The sequence below is a fragment of the Astatotilapia calliptera genome, chromosome 7, assembly GCF_964374335.1.
Source record: "Astatotilapia calliptera chromosome 7, fAstCal68.1, whole genome shotgun sequence".
Taxonomy (NCBI): Eukaryota; Metazoa; Chordata; class Actinopteri; order Cichliformes; family Cichlidae; genus Astatotilapia; species Astatotilapia calliptera.
This window is the reverse complement of record NC_137428.1, coordinates 65,313,640-65,332,540: the sequence shown is the minus strand read 5'-3', so window position 1 is coordinate 65,332,540 and position 18,901 is coordinate 65,313,640. Positions and strand designations below refer to the sequence as shown.

Sequence of the window (18,901 nt, the reverse complement as noted above, 5' to 3'; positions counted from 1 at the left end):
AAAATGGCCACCCCTTGTTTACATTTACAAAATGCTATAGAATTCATATATATTAAGAAAAATGTCCAGTTTTTTTAACATGATTTTTTAGATTAGCATCAGGGCTGTTCATGAAAATCAAAATTTCATTAAAATTCTGAAATTTAACCCTTTAAATATCAGTTAGAGCACATAATCATAACTCATAAATTGAGAAAATCATAAAATCCCAGTTTTTTTCTAAATAATACATGCCATCTGATTTATTTGCTAACCATGATGGTTAGATGCATAGCAATAATTAACAGCATCAATGACATTTATGCAACATTTGTTTTTCTGCAGTGGCAGAAAAACAAAAAAACTCCCTCTCAGACCGTCCGTGGCCAAAAATGGCCACCCCTTGTTTACCTTTACAGAATACTATAAAATTATTATATATTAAAACATTTTTCTACTTAGACCAACTTCATTTTTTAAATGAAAACCAGTCCTAGTCATGAAAACCATTTTTATTCCTGTGAGTAATGACCCCAATAAAAGAAACTCCCACTTTGTTAGTCATGCCAAAAACGGCCTTTTATTGCTTGTTTGTACAAAATACATCCTCTTTCTGTGTGTGTGTGTGTGTGTGTGTGTGTGTACACGTGTACTCAGGGAAGGCAGGACACGCAAACCACAGCAGAGTGATCTTTGCAGACACTCTTTTCACAGCTGGAGCAAGTGGTTGCCGTTCTTCTTCTGTTTATACACAGTTCGCACCTTTTCCTCGTTTTGTTGATGGGCTTTGGGTCAGACTCTGTTTCTGATTCTGTCTGCTGTATCTCAGCAACAATAGCAGCGGCTGCTTTTGAGCGTGGGGCACAAGGCCGTCTTGCAATTTCTGGAGTCACCAGCATGTAGCCCAGCTCCTCCAGGAACACCCTTCGTTTGTGGGTCTTGGCGGACTCCCACTCAGGATTCACTGCTTTCCACAGGACAAAGCCATTGTATGCTGAGATGTCCAGAAGATTGTAGAACAGAGCCAGTGGCCAGCGACTGGTTTTCCTCCGACAACTGTAGGTGCCGACAACCTTGTCTAGGTTATCCACTCCACCTTTACACTTGTTGTAATCAAGGATTGCTGCTGGCTTCTTCTTTTCCCCATCACTGACTGCTGGTTCCCTATGCTTTGTGCTCAAAAGAAGCACATTCTTCCCTTGCTTGGGCATGTAGGAGACTGTCATGGTTGTTTTGGTGAAGGCAAAGAGAGATGAAAGAATCTTCCTCTGTCTCAGCTGAACAAGCTGGGGAGGGAGCTCTGGTTTGTTTCCCCTGATTGTGCCAACCAGAGCTACTTTTCTTCTGAGCAGCTCCTCTGCCAAGCTGAACGATGTAAAGAAGTTGTCACAAGTGACAGTGTGTCCTTTGAGCCCCTCTGTCAGTTGTAGCACAACTCTCATTCCCTGATTAACTTCCCGGGAACTTCCAGATTTTCCTGTGTAAATTTCCATCTTCCAAGCATAGGAGGTTGCCACATCACAGATCACCCAGATTTTAATGCCATATTTTGCAGGCTTCTTGGGCATATACTGCCGAAATCCACATCGACCTTTGAATCCAACCATCTGCTCATCGACACAGACGTCAACTCCTGGATTGAACAGCAGGGGGAGACGAGCAACCCACTTTTCCCACAGGTCGCGAAATGCAGCAAGCTTATCGTTCCTGAAACATCTCGGGCGGGCGAGCTTGTCATCAAAGCGGATGTTAGCGCTGATCTGGGCGTAGCGATAGTGGGGCATTGTAGCACGGAATATTGCCCGTCCGGTCTTGTCAGCCCACAAACCACGCGATGCTTCATGCCTTGAGCGGTAGACACCAGCGAGAATCAAAGTCCCAATGTACGCTCTCATCTCCACATCATCCACATCCCTCCAATTCTCACACTTTCGCCTCCCATGCAGGTTTGTGTAGGTGCACAGCAGCTGAATGATCTCTTCTGTCACAAACAGGTCAAATGCAGATCTCAGGGTGCTAATGCGGGTAACTGCATACAGGGTGGGCCCTGGAGTGATACCAGTGGGTACTGGATTGTAGCGCATGGTCTCCTCAGCAGTGGGAAACCACTCAATATTCCCAGAACGAGACATCCACTCGGCCCCCGGCGCCCCGGCGTCTGCCGCTTCTCCTACCGTCTCTTCCATTAGCCGCTCTACCTCGACTGCTGTCTTTGTATCATTCTCACTTGCTGAAGAAGAGGAATCGGGCACTGGATGGTAATCCTCATCATTGGTAGTGATGCTGTCATTCTCTGAGGAGACTGATGCAGCGGATTCCTCGTCATCTTCGCTCTCTGAGTGCCTCACATAGTCAGGTGCTTGAAGCAGTGAATATGACCGTCTTGCCATCTTGCCAGAGCAAAAATGATCTTGAAGCTGCTGGGTTTATTTATAGCTTTGACTATGACTTATGACGGCACCTGTATACAGGACAGAATTACAAACAGTCCCAGTTTGTTGTTGTTTATGCTACAGCTACAGCTTTGAATTTTGCAGAGTGTCCTGTGAGTTCTTTCTCTGTGTTGCGGGAATTACTGTCTTGCGTGTGACTGGGTGCAGTAAGGAGTGTATGTGATGTGTGTGAGCATTGACTGTAGAAAACATGGACGACGCGACAGCTCCCCAAAAATGAAGCCAAAACGTCCCTATCGCCCCCTGCAGTATAAGTCATAAACCCGCCTCCTCCATGTTAGCGGATGGGAGTGGGGTCAGACTAAAATAAATTAATTCTCCTTAGATATTTTTTTCCAAAGATTATTTCTTTTCTTTTCAATAGTTCTCATCACGCTGTTTGATGTCCAAGGGGTCTCCTTTCCCATAAGTTTGATTCTAATTCCTACTACAGTGACGTTAAATTGGGCTGAAACGTACGGTGGCCCTGAGAGGCCAAACGGACTGCAACTTCAGAAAACACGTGCAAAAAGAAAAATGCTGCAAAAAGAAAGACGCTGCACTGCAACTTCAAGAAAAACGCTGCACTGCAAAAAGAAAAACGCTACAAAGAGAAAAGCGCTGCAAAAGCACAACGGAAATAGGAAAAAAGACAACGGAAAGCTTCATTTCTAAGGCTACATTAAACATTATCTTTGTTAGAATTACCTTTGAATGTATATTCCAGATATCTGTAGCATTATTAGAATCATGAGATTACAACACTAGTGATGTGACGTTCTGTATCGAGGTTTCAAAGCTTGTGTCGAGTAATGGAGAGGGCGTTTCCGCGATGCGCGTATCGAGGCTTGCTTCATTTATGGGAGGAGCTGAAAATGATGACGTCCGAAGCCTCGCTGCCCGGCTGTACCACGTGACTGGTTCATGAAGTGGTTCGAACTTTGCCGCGAGATATGACAGCGATATAAACCCCTCAGACTTCATTCAAAATGTGGGTGTTTGATGGAGAGTTGCGGTTAGTGAGAGTTTGGAGACAGTTTGGAGGTTTATGAGAGTGAGGAGAGAAAGTCAGGAGAGAATGGAGCCAGCTAAGAAGAGGAGGATGTCCTCCCCTGTGTGGGAACATTTTGATTTTATTCCTCCCAACAAGGTATGTAAATTTCTACAGAAGATATATTTTCATAATACTGATGGTGCAATACAATTTATGTTAAGCTGTCTTGACTTTTGTACAAGGTGAAGTGTTTGCTATGTGCCAGGGAGCTGGGATATAACAACAACACCTCATCCATGCTTAGGCACTACAGAGCTTTGCATGAGAATAAGGGGAACACCGATTGTGGAGCAAGACCAGGTGTGCCATCAAATGCCATGATAATATAGCATGCAGTAATGTTACTAAATGATATAACAATATTATACAGCTGTAATAAGTTACGTGTGTGATGTTTATATTTGTGCTTTGTCTTTATTGTCTTTCCTCAGGAGAACAATCTCAAATAGATGAAGACCTGGTTAGCATGGTGATTGAGGACTCACAGCCATTTAGCATTGTGGAGGACAAAGGATTTAAAAGATTTGTTAAACCATTAAATCCTAGCTATGTTCTCCCCACTAAAAAGGCCATAAAAGCAGTGAAAATTTAGTTTTTATAGAATAAAATGTGAACAGGCAGGACTGAGGCTCAAAGCCTCAATGTGTAGCTGTCCATACCTCAACGTTACAAAAGCACAACTACTGTCCACACCCCAACCACACCTCACCTCACAGTAAATGATCATTTCCATTTTAAGCATTTCCAAATGATCATTTTCCATACTGCCAGTATAAATATACACAGTATACTGCATCACTACAATATACATGTTTTACACACTCCTTTTGTTGTTGACATTTACAGGCTGTGTGCAAAAGGCCACACTCTTCAAATTCATGCCAACTAATATTTTTACGTCCAGTAGGTGTCCTACTAGAGCAAATGAAGCTTCAAGAAGCTTTGCGCTGGGATGAACCAATTGGATGAAAAGTCAAGTCAAGTCAAGTCAAGTATGTATTTATTGTCATTGTCAAAGAACAATGAAATTGCGTTTGGGGCTTCCGTACAACCCGTAAAAAAAAAAATACCCCTTAAAACCCAAGTGTAAATATTTAACCCAGTGTGACTTCAGTGCAATGAGACAATCCTTAGCAACAACATGAGAACAAGACAGGTAATGTTCATAGGACATTCAGACAAAGACCTGAGAAACATGACAAAATGCAACAATGCAACCCGTTCAATATTATTATACTGTGAGATATGATGGTTGTCTATTTAAGAAAGAGGGGGGGGGGGGGGGGGGGGGCAGGGGGGAAAGAGAATAAAGATATAATGCACCAATGCAAACCAGTTCATTGCTATTGAGAAGTTGGATATGGTTATTGTCCGTGAGAGGAGGGCAGAGAGGGGAGGGGGGCAGAATTCAGGAGCCTCACAGCCTGTGGATACAGGCTGTTGGCCAGTCTGGATGTTCTGGCCTGTATAGACCTGTACCTTCTCCCTGAGGGCAGCAGGTGGAAAAGGTGGTACGCAGGGTGATGTTGGTCCCGCAGGATACTGTGCACCCTCCTCAGACAGCGAGTGGGGAAGATATTACTGATCTCTGGCAGACTTGTTCCAATAATTCTGCCAGCTTCTTTCACCACCCGCTGGAGTGCTTGCTGGTCGGCCTTGGTGCAGCTGGGGAACCACACTAGAAATCCATGCGTCAGAACGCTGCTGATGGCACAGTTGTAGAAGTTCAACATCAGAGGTCTGGGAATGTGTGCGCTCCGCAGTCTCCTCAGTTAGTAGAGGCGCTGTTGGGCCTTCCGTGCAACTGAGGTGATATGGTTGCCCCAGGACAGGTCCTCAGTTACAGTTACCCCCAAGAATTTAAAACTGCTCACCCTCTCCACCGCCTCACTACCAATGAAGAGAGGCAGATGGTTGTTATGACCCTTCCTCCGGAAATCTACAGTGCTTCATGAAGCTTCATCTGCCCATCACTACTGACATCCACTTAACCACAGCTAAAAAAAAAGAAATTTAAAGCAAACTTACCGCAACATGTTTCCTCAGGTTAGATGTTGAGTTTTTGTACACTGAAACGTCGGTTTGCTTTGGCTCACACAGAAGACACCGCATTATATAGCTGTCCTTTTGTACTCCTTTAAAGTGAAACATGCTTTGCATATGCGGCCAAGGGTGTTTGTCCTGTTCAGTGTTAGCGGAGACGGTTGCCATTTTTTGATGTATTTCTTCCGTCCGTCTTTGGAAGTTGAAAGGCTTGGGCTACTCGGCCTGCCATTTTATAGTGGATCACTTAACAAAAAGGCTATGAAAACTATTACTATTTGTAGTAATTACAAATTATTTGAATGTTTGTAATTCTTTGTATTACACCCCCTGGCATATGTTAATTTTGTTCTGATTGTATATGAAGGAAACGGTTTCCAGGGCCTAATCCGTGGATCGGCTTCCTCCGAGGCGTGGACGTCTATCAGCAGAGAATGTACCTTCACCTATCAGCAGAGAATGTCCCTTAGTCTGTAACACAGTCAAATATATTCTCAAGTAATATTCAAGCATGCCATTCAGCGTGTTAGTACGAGCTCGGGAGCAGCTTGGGAGAACAAGAAAACAGAGACTGCTTCAGGTTGTCTTCCCAAATTGACTCAACTTTATTCACAAGTACAACAGTTTATATAGAGGGTAAAATTCATGAGACAGCAGATTATCAGTTTAAACCAGTACAGACCAAGATAAGGGAGCGTCTTCCTGCCCTTGGGTGAAGAAGCATCCTTTGTATAGTTTATCAGTTCAGCTACAATTGTGATTATCTCAGCGACATATTTTCAAGGCACGAAATAAAGAGTTCTTTCATTAGTGAATTCTGAAACAAACCATTTGGCCTTCAACAGGCGTCTCCTAAGAGATTTAGAAACTAATGTAGCTGAGGGAGTGATCTCTGTGGTATTTCAACCTTGTACCAGCCTGTGATTCTCACACATCAATTCTTGGGTCAAAGAGAAAAATAACTAAAACAAAGGGGCCTTATTGAATGACAGAGTTTTCCTGTATAATGTCACTATAAAACAATATCCAGTAAATGCTCCCATGGTACTAAAATACCTAACAGTATACATGTTCTGTATACTGTTTCTTAATAAAGTTTAATATTTAAAAAAAATAAAATAAAATACTAGGCCTGCCATTTTATATCTGGTCATGTGACCGCATGGCTACGTCTGATTGGTGAAAGAGTTACCGGTAGCTCCAAGTGGCGGCATGATCCATCCAATGTGTGAAATTAATTATTTAAAAAAGTAACGAGTCGAATTTTGCAAATGTGGCGGAGTAAAAGTACGGTTTCTTCTTCACAAATGTACTCAAGTAAAAGTAAAAAGTATCGTGCAAAAAAGGTACTTTAAAAGTACATTTTTTTCAAAAACCTACTCAAGTAAATGTAGCGGAGTAAATGTAGCTCGTTACTACCCACCTCTGATTATAGGCTAATAAAAAGCCTTCCCTTCATAGACCATGGATAAAAGCCAGACTATTCAACGGTCCAGCCGAAATGTGAGACAGGGGACAAAGACTATACATGCTGTGCAGTCCCGTAAAGAGGGTAATCTAGTCACCGTACTGCCATGTAATGTTATTATTATTATAAATCTTATAATAATGTTACTATTAGTATTATATTGTTATTATTTGTAACTATAAAATTATTTTGAAAATGTATGTAATATTTTACACAAAGTATTTTCTTTCTTATCGACATCATCATCGCGCATTTCCTAGATTTTTTCAGTAAGTTACCTGTTTCCATGGCAACTTTGGTGTTGAGGCTTTTGGTTGCATAGCAAAGTCAGGTCCCCCGAAAAAGGTTGTTCAGTGTAGTCTTACTTACCTCTAAAACGTACGCTTATATTTCGCCGGGGGGCCGTAGTACAATCAAATATGAGCGAGGTAAGTGGCCGTCAGAGTGTGATAAACGTAGAAAGCGCTAGCACGGTCAGAAATGTTAGCAAGCTGCCAAAATAATGTATGCTAACGATAGTAGTGGCGTTTACACGCTCGAAAATGTAGTGAACAAGGTTTTTAAGTTGCTGTCTTCATGCAGGAATGCCATGTTAAGATCCCCGTGAGAGATTCTACACTCAAACCTACACAGGTAATTTGGAGTTTCTTTGTTTACGTTAAATGTTATTTTAGTTTACTAAAGCAGAGCTCTGATACAGCTACGTTGGGCTGCGCCCTCATTCACAACGGGTCGCCAGAGCGGGCAGTTACGTGTTTGATTTGGTAGATATTTTTTAAACAAAAGCCAGGCCTAACCCTTTTTGAAAAATGACCCTGACGAAATAAAGGGGGAAAAGAGGGGGTGCGGGGTCTTGATATTCAAACTAAACTGTAAAGATCCAATCCAATCTAAAAATCAATTAAAACTGAACTATATGAAAAACCAAAAGAATGAACATTTCCTTTGGAATTTAAACGACGTGAGAAACCACTACTGAAATGTACAAAATAACTGTTTTTGTCTTTTGGTCATATTTTTCTGATACAGGTTGCACACACGGGCAAAACACATTTTTGTCATTGAAAGTATTGCAGTGATTTGTCCTGGACTACCAATGGTGGAAGATCCTGTATCAGATCAGATCCTGTTGTGTCTCTTTGGAGGAAAATGGGGGGTATCAGATGATTTTGATCTGTTGCTTTGATTTGAAATTATACAGTCAGAAGATTATATACACTTATCATGGGCTTAAATATCAAACACCAAATGGTAATTTGGGGGGGGTTAATGAATTCTTTGAACTTTTCTTTTTCCAGGCTGGAATGATTGTACAGCCTATATTATTAAAGAATTTAAAAATGAAAATTATTTAGGATTTTCTGTATTCCAGACACAGGGTCAGAAAGTATACAGACACACTTTAACATAAACAGTTGTACATAAGTTCAAATTATGCTGGTGTGTCACCACTTTCCCAAGATGTGGAAAAACACCCAAACAGTCATACTCAGGACAGGAAATCTAAAGTTTTATGTTCAGACAAGTTAGCAAGTTAGCTATTTAGTCATAATGGCAAGTATATATTTGGAGTGAAACTTTCAAACTTAAGCCCTCTGTACCAGCTGTCAAGCATGGTGTTCGTAGCATCATGCTTTGGGGCTGTTTTGCTGCCAGTGGTACTGGTACGTTATTCAAAGTGATTGAAATAAGGAGGACTACCTCCAAATTCTTCAGCTAAAAACAACAGCTAGACATTTAAAACACAATGAGCCTTTCCAAAAGGACAATGATCCTAAACACACACATACACAAAAAAACATTGTTCAAAGAAATTATTAAAAGCTTAAAAATCCCATGACTTTCATTCCAGTGATGAGTGTATGTAAACTTCTGAACTCTATGTATGTAACAGCTAATGACCGATGGAAAGACCTGAAAACAGCATAACTGAAAACATCCACTAGAAGATGTTGAAATTTTTTTATTTTATATTGTCTTGATTACAAACCAGTATTGGTGCAGGTGCTAAGTTATATATGTTTATTGGTTAAAAATTGATCCAGCACTGATTACTTATATTTTCCTGACCAGGCAGAGAAAACATCAACCATGGTCAGCTCTGCTGTTAGGAACTGTGGAACTGCCCACCAGCTGGACACAGCAGACACCAGTTACTCCCGCACAGATGAAGATGATGAGGAACTGACAAAGATGAAGCAGTGTAAGCTGTTTTCATAAAGGGTGTTATTGTATAACATGTATGTAGCCTAAATGTTGCTGATACACGAGTGTCAATGTAATGAACTTTTGAAAAGCAAGCATGGTCATCTCATTTCAGTTTTACATCTTTATATATTTAACAAGCACTGTTTTATAAATGAGATAACTGCATCTGTCAGCGTAAACCCCATGAGGCAAGTGGGCATACATGATGAAGATTGTAGCAAACAGCATGATTGTTAAAATAGCATTAAAGGTGTGTTTCATGTTCCCACTCAGTATGTAGAGACCTAAGTCAGAAGCTGAGGACCACACAGCTACTCGTTACCATCAGTGGTGGGCGACCTGTTATAAGTCTCAGGCCACCACCAGAACTGGTCAACTTCTCATGCGGCATCCGCTGGCCAATAGAGTGTGAGGTCATCAGCGACATTATCCATCACATAGGTAATGCTTCATTTCAATAAAACTTTGATGTCACTGGGTTTTTTTAGTGGTAAGAATAAAAACCATACCAACAATATGTTGAACAGAAATTTGGCATTCCCTTGTTTAAAATGAGTGTATTTTCTAGAGTGGGACCCACCAGAGCCAGAGCCCTTCTATCAGTGCACAGGATATGAGAGGACACCCATGCCAGTCGGAGAGGAGAGGGGGAAGGTGGTATTCTGCATTGACCATGGTAACTCTTAACTGTCATCATTGGGATTTATGTTTGCACTTCCAGGTTATTTCATATGTACTTTAAGTTATATACTGTATACTGTCACTATTCTCTGAAAAAACAATGTAAATTCAGTGCATCTTAAAGCTTTAAGTAAATTTAGTGTTTCTTTTTTTTGTTTTGTTCTTCTCATCCTTTAAAGCCGCTAAGCACCCATATTTCACCTACTCTCGTATTGGAGGAAGCAGAGAACCCATTAAGCGAGCCACTTTTTATGATGTCAGTCAGTCAGAGCTGACTCTCAAGTTTGAGTCACGGTTTGAGAGTGGGAACCTTCAGCAGGCCGTCCAAGTGTGAGTCTGCAGGTTTATTGTTCTTTTCAGTTGTATATTTTCACTTTTGGAGTAATGTTAGGTTCAGTTTGGATCTCTGCTCATATTTTCTTGCCTGTTCAGGGGTGCCTATGACTATGAGCTGACCCTGCGCACAGACATGTACACAACAAAGCACACGCAGTGGTTTTACTTCAGGGTCAGGAACACAAAAGCTGGCGTCACCTACCGCTTCACTATCATTAACTTGATGAAGAGGAGCAGTCTGTATTCACAGGGTATGAAACCACTCCTGTACTCTGAGAGGGATGCTGAAGAGAATGGTGTTGGATGGAAACGCGCAGGTTCAAATATCAAATACTACCAGAACTGCAGTCAGGTAGGTGGCATCTGGATTAAGTTTAACTATGATACCTTATTTCCCAGAACCAATCACTTTCTCCCTTTGAACATTAGCTGAGAATTAAATGTATGAACATAGTGTAGAGGTAATCTGTCAAAGATTAATGCCTGAACTGAAAGTCTGACTGTAGACAGGATTGTTTCTAAAAGTATATTTTCTCTGCGTCACTTAGAATACAAAGGACAACAACAGTGATGGCATCACCCTTTACTCACTCTCCTGGACACTCCAGTTCCCTTATGATTCAGACACCTGCTACCTGGCCCACTGCTACCCCTACACATATTCACGCCTGCAGCGCTACCTTAGCCGTATTACTTCCAACCCTACAGTTAGGTCATACTGCAAAGTACGGGTCTTGTGCCAAAGTCTTGCTGGAAACGCTGTGTATGTGATAACAGTAACACCCCAGGACTCTAACAGAATGGACGACAAGACCAAGAAGGCTGTGGTGGTGACAGCCAGGGTGCACCCAGGAGAATCCAATGCATCCTGGATGATGGAGGGATTCCTGAACTTTCTTCTTGGTGACTCAGATGATGCTCAGCTTCTCAGGGACACTTTTGTTTTTAAGGTGCCTGTTGTCTCTATTCTGGCTTAATGTGTTAATCCGTACTGAAATACATTGCAAATTTGTGTGTTTGTTTTTTGTTTGTGAAAGAAGATAACAATCAATTTAATATAATAAACCTATTTTTTATAATACACTTGTTTTTTTTTAACGTATTGTTACAGATCGCTGTGTTTCTCTAGTTTTAATTATGGCAATTAAGCTAATTTTTGTTTGCTCCTCTTTGGTGCTGCAGGTGGTCCCAATGTTGAACCCAGATGGTGTCGTGGTGGGTAACTACCGCTGCTCTCTTGCAGGCAGGGACCTCAACAGAAACTACAGGACACTGCTCAGAGATTCCTTTCCTTCTGTGTGGCACACCCGAAACATGGTGGAAAAGTGAGACTTGATAAAAAAAAAATGCTAAATGCTAAAAAAAAAAAATCATTTTTGACATGTTTAGAGTTGCTTAATCAAGCTCAAGATATTTCTCCTTTGAAGTGCCTCAGGCTTTCCAATATGTTTCAAATATGATGATTACCAAACAGCCTGTGCATACACAATTTTTTAATTGATTGTGAATGTTGACTGAATTTGTTTCTTAATCGAAATCTCTGCCACACTGCATTTTCCTCAGATTACTGGCCGAAAGAGATGTAGTTCTTTACTGTGATTTTCATGGTCACAGCCGAAAAAACGATGTCTTCATGTATGGCTGCAAAAACAAAGGTGACTCTACACTGAAACTTCACGCGAGAGTCTTTCCACTAATGATGAGCAAGAATGCTAGCAATAAGGTAAAGTGTATTTTGTCTGAGGGCTTTCAAACACTGTTGCTGACTTTTAAGATTAAAGTTCGACATTTTTTTCTGTGGTTGTATGGGCCTTACCTTACCCACCTGTTTGTCACTCACCAGTATTTAAACTTCAAGTTTACTACCTATCAAACTCTTGATATTTCATATACACTGTTCTTTTCTTAGTTCTCCTTTAACAGCTGTAAATTCCGGGTGCAGAAGAGCAAAGAGGGCACAGGACGAATCGTCATGTGGAGACTTGGCATCAAAAACAGCTACACCATGGAGGCCACCTTTGGAGGCTCCACTTTAGGTGAGTAAAAAACTTTCTGAAGATGTGCATGTTTTTTGTAAGCTTGCACATATCACGTAAGCGGATTTATAATTTGCTGAACTCTTAGGCGACAGGAGAGGAACACATTTTACTACTCAAGACTTGAAGTCCCTGGGTTTTCACCTGTGTGACACCATCCTGGACTATTGTGACCCTGATCCAATAAAGGTGAGAGATTAAGCAAATATAAAAACAAATACTATAGTAAGCTCCAACTCAGTCTAGTTGCTATTGTATGACCGTTAATAATAATCCTGGATACTTGTGTTTTGATATAGTGACTGTATATATATGCAATTATTTTAATTTTGTCTGTGCTTTTTATTTGAGATCACTTATTGTCTGACAGAATTGGCATTGCTGCAAAAGGAGTTCAGAGAAAGACTGGGCAAAGATTTGGGCAACAGCTCTGACCTCAAAACCAGGTGATAAAAATATATATTTTTATCCATACTAACCACACTTGGGCAATGTGAGATTGGGAGAATATTTTCTGAATTAGCCTGAATGCAAACATTTTTCTTTTGCTCTCATAGCACGAGTGGCTCAGATAGTTCAGATTCAGAAGGACTCCCACTTCATTTGCTGAACCAGCCAGAAACATATACAGAGGTAAACTGACTACACTAATACACCGAAGCCTCCAGCACCTGTTTGACTGTAGTAATCAGTTTTAAGTCATATGTTCTGTTAGTTTACAACATGCTTCTGTTTTCTGTCACAGCAAACTCCAGTGACGAAAAAAAAGAAACACTTCAGGAGTCATAAAGAGAGGAATAGACGACGACCAAACAGAGTAAAAAACAAAACACAGCAAAAGGTCCTGAAAAGCAACACGAAAAGTCTTTAATCAGCCAGATCTTAAATAAAAAAAGAAAAAGTTGGTGATTCTTAAGTTCACCTTGACTTTTGTTTGATTTTAGCCATTATGAACTCAAAATATTTAATCTTTTTCTGGTCTTGCCTTTTAGAGGCTGGCATTTCTGCAGATTCCTTGAACCATTTCATGGTTTTATGCACTTTAGAGGGAGAAATATGCAATTGCTTTTAAACAATTCTTTAATTTTTTCATTTTTTTAATACCAAATCATGATTGCAGTCACCCATTGACATCACCTCTCTCATTTCACATCTTTATTTTATTATTGCAATTATTGCGACGTTATTAGCCCACATTTACCCTTATCCTAGCTTGTTTTAAAAATGTGATGCAGGCCTGAAATGCAGGACTGGATGCATATTAACAAATGAAATGATCGAACAAAAGAGGAAATATTTTGAGGTTATCTAGCCTGGAATAAAAGTCAAAGTCCATCTAAGATTTGAATTTTCATTATTTATATTGTAGATACAGTCAGAAATGGTCTCCTGACCTAAGTGTTTTATGTACTAGAAATGTCACATGGGCCAAATATAAAATCTGAAAATCTTCTGCAGCCAACTCAGATATTTACTTATAGTTCTGATCATCACACATCCAAAAATTATTTCCTATTAATTACATGCTATTGGACAATTTTAGGGTCTACTTTTGCAAGCCACTGTAACTATTTCATGAAAATTTTAAGCCAAATTGCAAAACCCTCATTAAAGGTTCTTTGGGATACCAAAGGAAATTTCAATAGAAAATTCTGTTTGATTTTGGAACCACTCCAAAAGGATATTATCCAGTAAAATTGCATCTTATCCTGTTTAGTTTAAAATTCAAACGATTCCAACACTTTGGGAATCACTGCTGTAAACAATACTCTTGATCTTTGCAGGAGTCTGACGTGCCCCCTGACAAAACAATCAAAGAGAGCGTCCAAAAGAGGCCTGCTGAACGCCACAGGAAGAAACCTCACGTATGAAACAGCATCCAAACGTGTTTGTGGTCTTCACAGTAACACCAGCTACACTACAATATTGAGGCTGGTGAACAGATGAAGACATTTACTGATCCTTACTGTTTCCTCCTTTGTTAAGGTAAACACTCTGATGAGAAAAGGTCCTACAATCACTCACCATGGTGAGGTCAGTCAGGTGAGGCTGTGGCAGGGCTGCAAGCATGTAAAGGTGATCATGTGAAGGTCATTTATTTGAAGCCTTATGCATCAACCATAAACCTGCCTTTTGTAAGCACTAATAATTCACAGAGAATCTGCAGATGTCTTGCAATACCTGGAGCAGACCATAATCTTTCATTTCAAATTTGTAATCAGGAAAACTCAGATCTACGTTACAGTCCAGAACCACGCCCACTTCACAGCAAATACACCGGTGCTTCACCCCACAAAGGTAAGGTTTATTTTGGAGATTCAGTCTGCAGGTAAAGGTCAGAGTATTTCCAAACTAATGTGGAGCTCTTGCTTGACTTACTTTACAGGTGATCCGGACATGGAGACAGGACGGCCGGGACACTCCTCTCCCCCACTGAACCTCAGGGCTCTCATTCCACCGTCATCAAAAATCATAAAGTCCAGCCAGCATCAACATCACTGCCACCGCCAGCCTTTTACCCCCTACAAATTCTACAAAGGTTTGTCTGTCTGTACACTTCTTTCAGGTGGAACTTAATTATATTATTACTAATGTTAAAAAGTCAGTCAATTCAAGTTTGTATCAAATTGTCGCTCCTCTGTAGTGAAACTTGTCTTCCCCTTTCAGGGCTGCCACCTTTGCTTACATCAGCCCACGGGTAAACCTCACAATCTTATTATATCTTTATCATTAAACAGAACTAAAGATTGAGAAATGTTGTGTCTCTTTTGTGACAGATCTCCCAAATTCACCTATGTGAATATGTCTCCAGAAATAATTCCAAGAAGGCATCTACTGACAAGTTTCAACAACAACAAATTCAGTGGCCGGCACATTTTTAGAGACAGCTCTTCATGGCTCTCACATTACGTTGATGCAAAAGAGACCTCACGCACAGAAATGACCGAGACCAAATGGTATAAAAGGGAAGAAGACAATTCCTCAGAAGGTTGGGTTGCACATTTGTTATATTAAGACTAGTCAGTTTGTAGTTAGTTATTATTGTGATAAATTTTCATGAAATAGCTCCATCACTGTTACTTACTTTACTTTGACTTTATTCAGTGGATTCATCACTGTTCAGACATGATGTTCAGGACCTGAAAGCTCATACTCGTGACACCTCCCTGAAGGAACCCGATTCATGCAGATTTTTTGTGCCTGTGCTTAGGGACCTAACAGGAATAAGGTGAACTTCTCCATTATCCTCTTAATTCTGTGATTTATTATTTCTGTTAAATATTATGATAATAATACAAGCATTGTTCATTTAAACCCTGGTCTCTCCTTTTTCAATTTCCTCAGAAAAAGCAACGACAAAAGACACAGGGGTATTTTACCTTCATCCCCCATGAGAGAGCAACTTCCACGTCCACAGAGTGACACAGTCAGCGTGCTTCAGGCTAAGGACATTAGGCTCTATCACTTTGGAGAAGAAAGCCATACAACTGTGACTCCACAAGAAGTAATGGTCAAAAGGACATCACAGTCAGCCTTGCACAAGCGAAAACCTCTAATCTGAGAAGTACACACTTAATTTATTCACTGGTCAGTGATGGAATTTTTTTTCTTTTTTACTTCAACAGTTGTTTACAAAAGAAACCCTAGAAAAAAAATACTCAGTATGGATCAGAGGGAAGGGAAAACTCCAGGAATAGTTAAAAATGCCTCTTATTAAACATGAAATAAATAAATTGACTCTGAATTTAATCACTTTTTTTCCTTTTTGCTTAATGTTAATGGCCCTGATAAAGACCTGATTTATGGCTGAAAAATCTTCATCTTTGGCTCTTTCTAACAAACGACAAAGGATTCACATCATGTTCATGTTTTTTAATGCAAAATGTGAAAACATATTAATAAAATAAATGTTAATAAAATACAAAAAATATATGTTAAAAATCCCCTATTTTCAATAACGGATCTTGAGTAGCAGCTACCCCGTGCAGCATGTCTAAGACAAAATGTGACAGTTTCTTGTTGTTAGCCTGTGACCCTGGAGATGTGAGCAGAGGTTTTGCCCAGATGTGGACGTCAGAGTGTGAGAAGTCAGTCAAACTGTCGCAGATGAAATTGGCTTTCTGTGTGTCTGACCATGTCGCGGAGCGCAACAAAACCAGAAATGGCCTGGGAGCATTCAGGGATACAATCCGTGTTAATAAATGTAGCTACGAAATTCTGAAAATGTTGATAATGCAACTTACCATACCTGTGTGAGTATGAATAAGGCAAGGATGATATGAACACCTCTCTCCAGGGGCTGAACAAGGATGGCTTCATTAAAGAGCTGAAACAGGATTAATGGAAACTGCAGCAGGACGCTCAAGAGCCAAAATCCAGCCAGCTCTGGGACCTTCAACAAATACAGTCATTTGACAAGTTTTCATCTCTGCCGTCCACTCACTGGGTTTCTTTACATATAATTATACAAATATCCTTATTTCATATGTGAATGTATAAATGCACCTTTTGCTGCAAGTTCCCGGCATAACCAAGGTAGAGTCGAATAGCCTCGATCAGCGTCATCAGGATAAGAATAGTAACAAGGATGATTTTGTAGTAGTCTGACAAAGCAGGATACTGGTGGAAATAACAAGCCAAACAACACAGTTTATAGTCTAACACTAAAACTTGTATCCACTTTGTAATGTTTTTTTTTTTAAAATGCTACACTCTGAGATAAACTCAAGCAAATTTCCTGTTGCATTTTCAGATTTAATTTTTTAAAATAATAAGTATCGAAAAAAGTCAGATATTACTGTTTTGGGATTTTATGTCCAGCTGAAAACACTCAAAAAATATTTATGTGTTGACTTTAAAGCAACTGAAATATAAAAATTTTGCAAAGTGCCAAATGTGTCTCAAATGTTAAATCTTGTTCATTCTTCCACATCCTTGCTTTTAAACGTATGATGTGATTTTTTTTTCTGCTCCTCTTCATAACCACTTGTGTATTTTGGAATGTTTTTATTGGTAAGATTACAGTTCCTAACACACTGGGACAAAGTCTGTTTTTGAAAGAAAAAAAAACCGTGAAAACGTGGCACACGGTACTACTAAAAGGTCAAATACATTTAACATATTTTTAACTGAATGTGATTTTTGCTAAATAACTACACTGAGTATAAAAGGAAGCCAAGGTTTGTAATTTTTGATACACGATAGTCTTCTTGCTATCATGTATTCTCCTTTTTGTCTCAATAACCTTTAAAATTGGTATTTACTGTTATTTCAGTTGCTGTTTTGTCCAGTAACTATTTATGTTTCAGTGGTGAGCTACATATTTCATGTGGTGCTCACAAATAATTAACAAAAAACACTAAAACAAAATCTGAGCACCCAGTTGAAAGTTTTCCAGGATTTACTGCAGCTTCATTCCCTTTAATTTGTGCCCACGTTCATTGTATCCCACAAACATTTGTGTAACTTAGGGGCTTTAATTTAGCACCTCGGGCACAGGGTAGGTTGCAGAAAACATTCGACATGTTAACCTGGGAGACCTTCAGGCACCTGTGGAGTTTCCAGCATGACAGGATGGAGCACCATGTCACAAGGGAAAAAGTAATAACTAAGTGACCTGGTGATCATCAAATTCACACTTTGGATCCATGGCCAGGAAACTATGCAGCAGATGGTAGAGTAGTTAGCATTGTTGGTTCACAGGAAGAAGGTCCTGTGTGGACTTTGCATGATCCCCCTGTGTTTGTGTGGGTTCTCTCTGGGTACTACCAACAGTCAAAACACATGCAGCTAGTGAGGTTAGGTTATTTATTGAATCTAAATCGACTGTAGCTGTGAATGGTTGTCTGTCTTTCTTTGTTAGTCCAGTGACACACTGGCGACCTTTACAGGGTGGACCCCTGATGCTGAAATCCAGCATACCACAGAAAGGTGCATAACAATCTAAATAAGAGTGGAAAGGGTCAAGATTGTAAACCAGAATTATGTTGGCATAATACCTTAAGCTGCAGCATTACAGTTTCACTGATCCACCACCAGGGGAAGAACCACATGTTAAAGTACAGAGACATCTGGAGCTGGAGGCTTGAAAGAACTCGATTGTCTGAAAACAAATACAAACAGCAGAACATACACGAACCGAATAAGCAACCTAAGTGCAAATAAACTACTGGAAAGCTTATTTTGAGTAAACAACAGCCATTAGTGCAGCTACATCAATGCTAACACCAATGCTAATTCATCAGTAACGTTAGCTGCATTCACCGTGTGCCAAAAACGCGTCGCGGTCTTTAGAGGAAGACTCCGTCCGACTCTGGTCAAACAAAACGTTGCGAGAAAAGTCCTCTAAATGTTTTCTAAGTGTCTCCGGGAGCTCCATGGTCCGCTAAATAAAAACATTACAAGAGGAAAACCACTCCGCCTCTTCCTCACTGAGAAACTGAACGCCGTTGTCGTTTCCATGGCTACCAGGGAAATCTCGCGTTCTGTGTTTAAATCTCGCATGGAATATGTTCTTTGTATTTAACCAGACACCTTTCCTCTTAGTGCTTTTATTAAATAGCGCATCTGCCTACAATATATTAATATACCACAGTGGTAAGTAAGTAAGTAAATAAATAATTTATAAATAAATATTAATAATGAACTTTATATTTGAGAAAAA

At 40.1% G+C, this 18,901-nt stretch overlaps 2 protein-coding genes across 7 annotated transcripts; one reads left to right on the top strand and one right to left on the bottom strand.

The window, feature by feature from the left end:
- The first annotated feature begins 7,266 nt into the window (after window positions 1–7,266).
- agbl2 (AGBL carboxypeptidase 2) lies at window positions 7,267–15,987 on the top strand. 6 transcript variants are annotated; one of them, XM_026176530.2, is made up of 25 exons: window positions 7,318–7,404; window positions 7,559–7,609; window positions 8,006–8,132; window positions 9,050–9,179; window positions 9,458–9,625; window positions 9,753–9,860; window positions 10,045–10,195; window positions 10,298–10,553; window positions 10,750–11,151; window positions 11,384–11,526; window positions 11,765–11,924; window positions 12,111–12,237; window positions 12,326–12,426; window positions 12,589–12,683; window positions 12,795–12,870; window positions 12,983–13,078; window positions 14,022–14,102; window positions 14,224–14,313; window positions 14,460–14,535; window positions 14,624–14,776; window positions 14,905–14,935; window positions 15,015–15,226; window positions 15,343–15,466; window positions 15,583–15,742; window positions 15,864–15,987. In XM_026176530.2, the coding sequence occupies exons 3-25, from the start codon at window positions 8,073–8,075 to the stop codon at window positions 15,933–15,935; spliced, it is 3,072 nt and encodes a 1,023-aa protein (XP_026032315.2). In that variant the 5' UTR covers window positions 7,318–7,404; window positions 7,559–7,609; window positions 8,006–8,072; the 3' UTR covers window positions 15,936–15,987. The 6 variants fall into 6 exon arrangements, 5 of the variants coding, with proteins under 5 accessions (XP_026032316.2, XP_026032317.2, XP_026032314.2 ...); XM_026176531.2 differs by lacking the exon at window positions 8,006–8,132 and having other exon boundaries at window positions 7,267–7,404; window positions 12,983–13,054; XM_026176532.2 differs by lacking the exon at window positions 8,006–8,132 and having other exon boundaries at window positions 7,267–7,404; window positions 14,224–14,280.
- Window positions 15,988–16,095: 108 nt separating this feature from the next.
- Window positions 16,096–18,714, bottom strand: tmem17 (transmembrane protein 17). Its single transcript, XM_026176536.2, has 5 exons — window positions 18,502–18,714; window positions 18,237–18,340; window positions 16,744–16,857; window positions 16,487–16,630; window positions 16,096–16,404 (listed from the first exon to the last, which is right to left on the bottom strand). The coding sequence occupies exons 1-5, from the start codon at window positions 18,614–18,616 to the stop codon at window positions 16,327–16,329; spliced, it is 555 nt and encodes a 184-aa protein (XP_026032321.1). The 5' UTR covers window positions 18,617–18,714; the 3' UTR covers window positions 16,096–16,326.
- Between the last annotated feature and the right edge of the window lie 187 nt (window positions 18,715–18,901).

What these genes read in the sequence shown, in the direction of transcription:
- agbl2 (XM_026176529.2), top strand. An exon ending in GGTATTCTGCATTGACCATG is followed by an intron (nt 9,861 to 10,044) that starts GTAACTCTTAAC and finishes CATCCTTTAAAG; the next exon opens with CCGCTAAGCACCCATATTTC. An exon ending in AGGGCTGCAAGCATGTAAAG is followed by an intron (nt 14,314 to 14,459) that starts GTGATCATGTGA and finishes ATTTGTAATCAG; the next exon opens with GAAAACTCAGATCTACGTTA.
- tmem17 (XM_026176536.2), bottom strand. Translation starts at nt 18,616, where the DNA reads ATGGAGCTCCCGGAGACACTTAGAAAACATTTAGAGGACTTTTCTCGC. An exon ending in CCGGGAACTTGCAGCAAAAG is followed by an intron (nt 16,631 to 16,743) that starts GTGCATTTATAC and finishes TATTTGTTGAAG; the next exon opens with GTCCCAGAGCTGGCTGGATT. An exon ending in CCTTATTCATACTCACACAG is followed by an intron (nt 16,405 to 16,486) that starts GTATGGTAAGTT and finishes GAATGCTCCCAG; the next exon opens with GCCATTTCTGGTTTTGTTGC.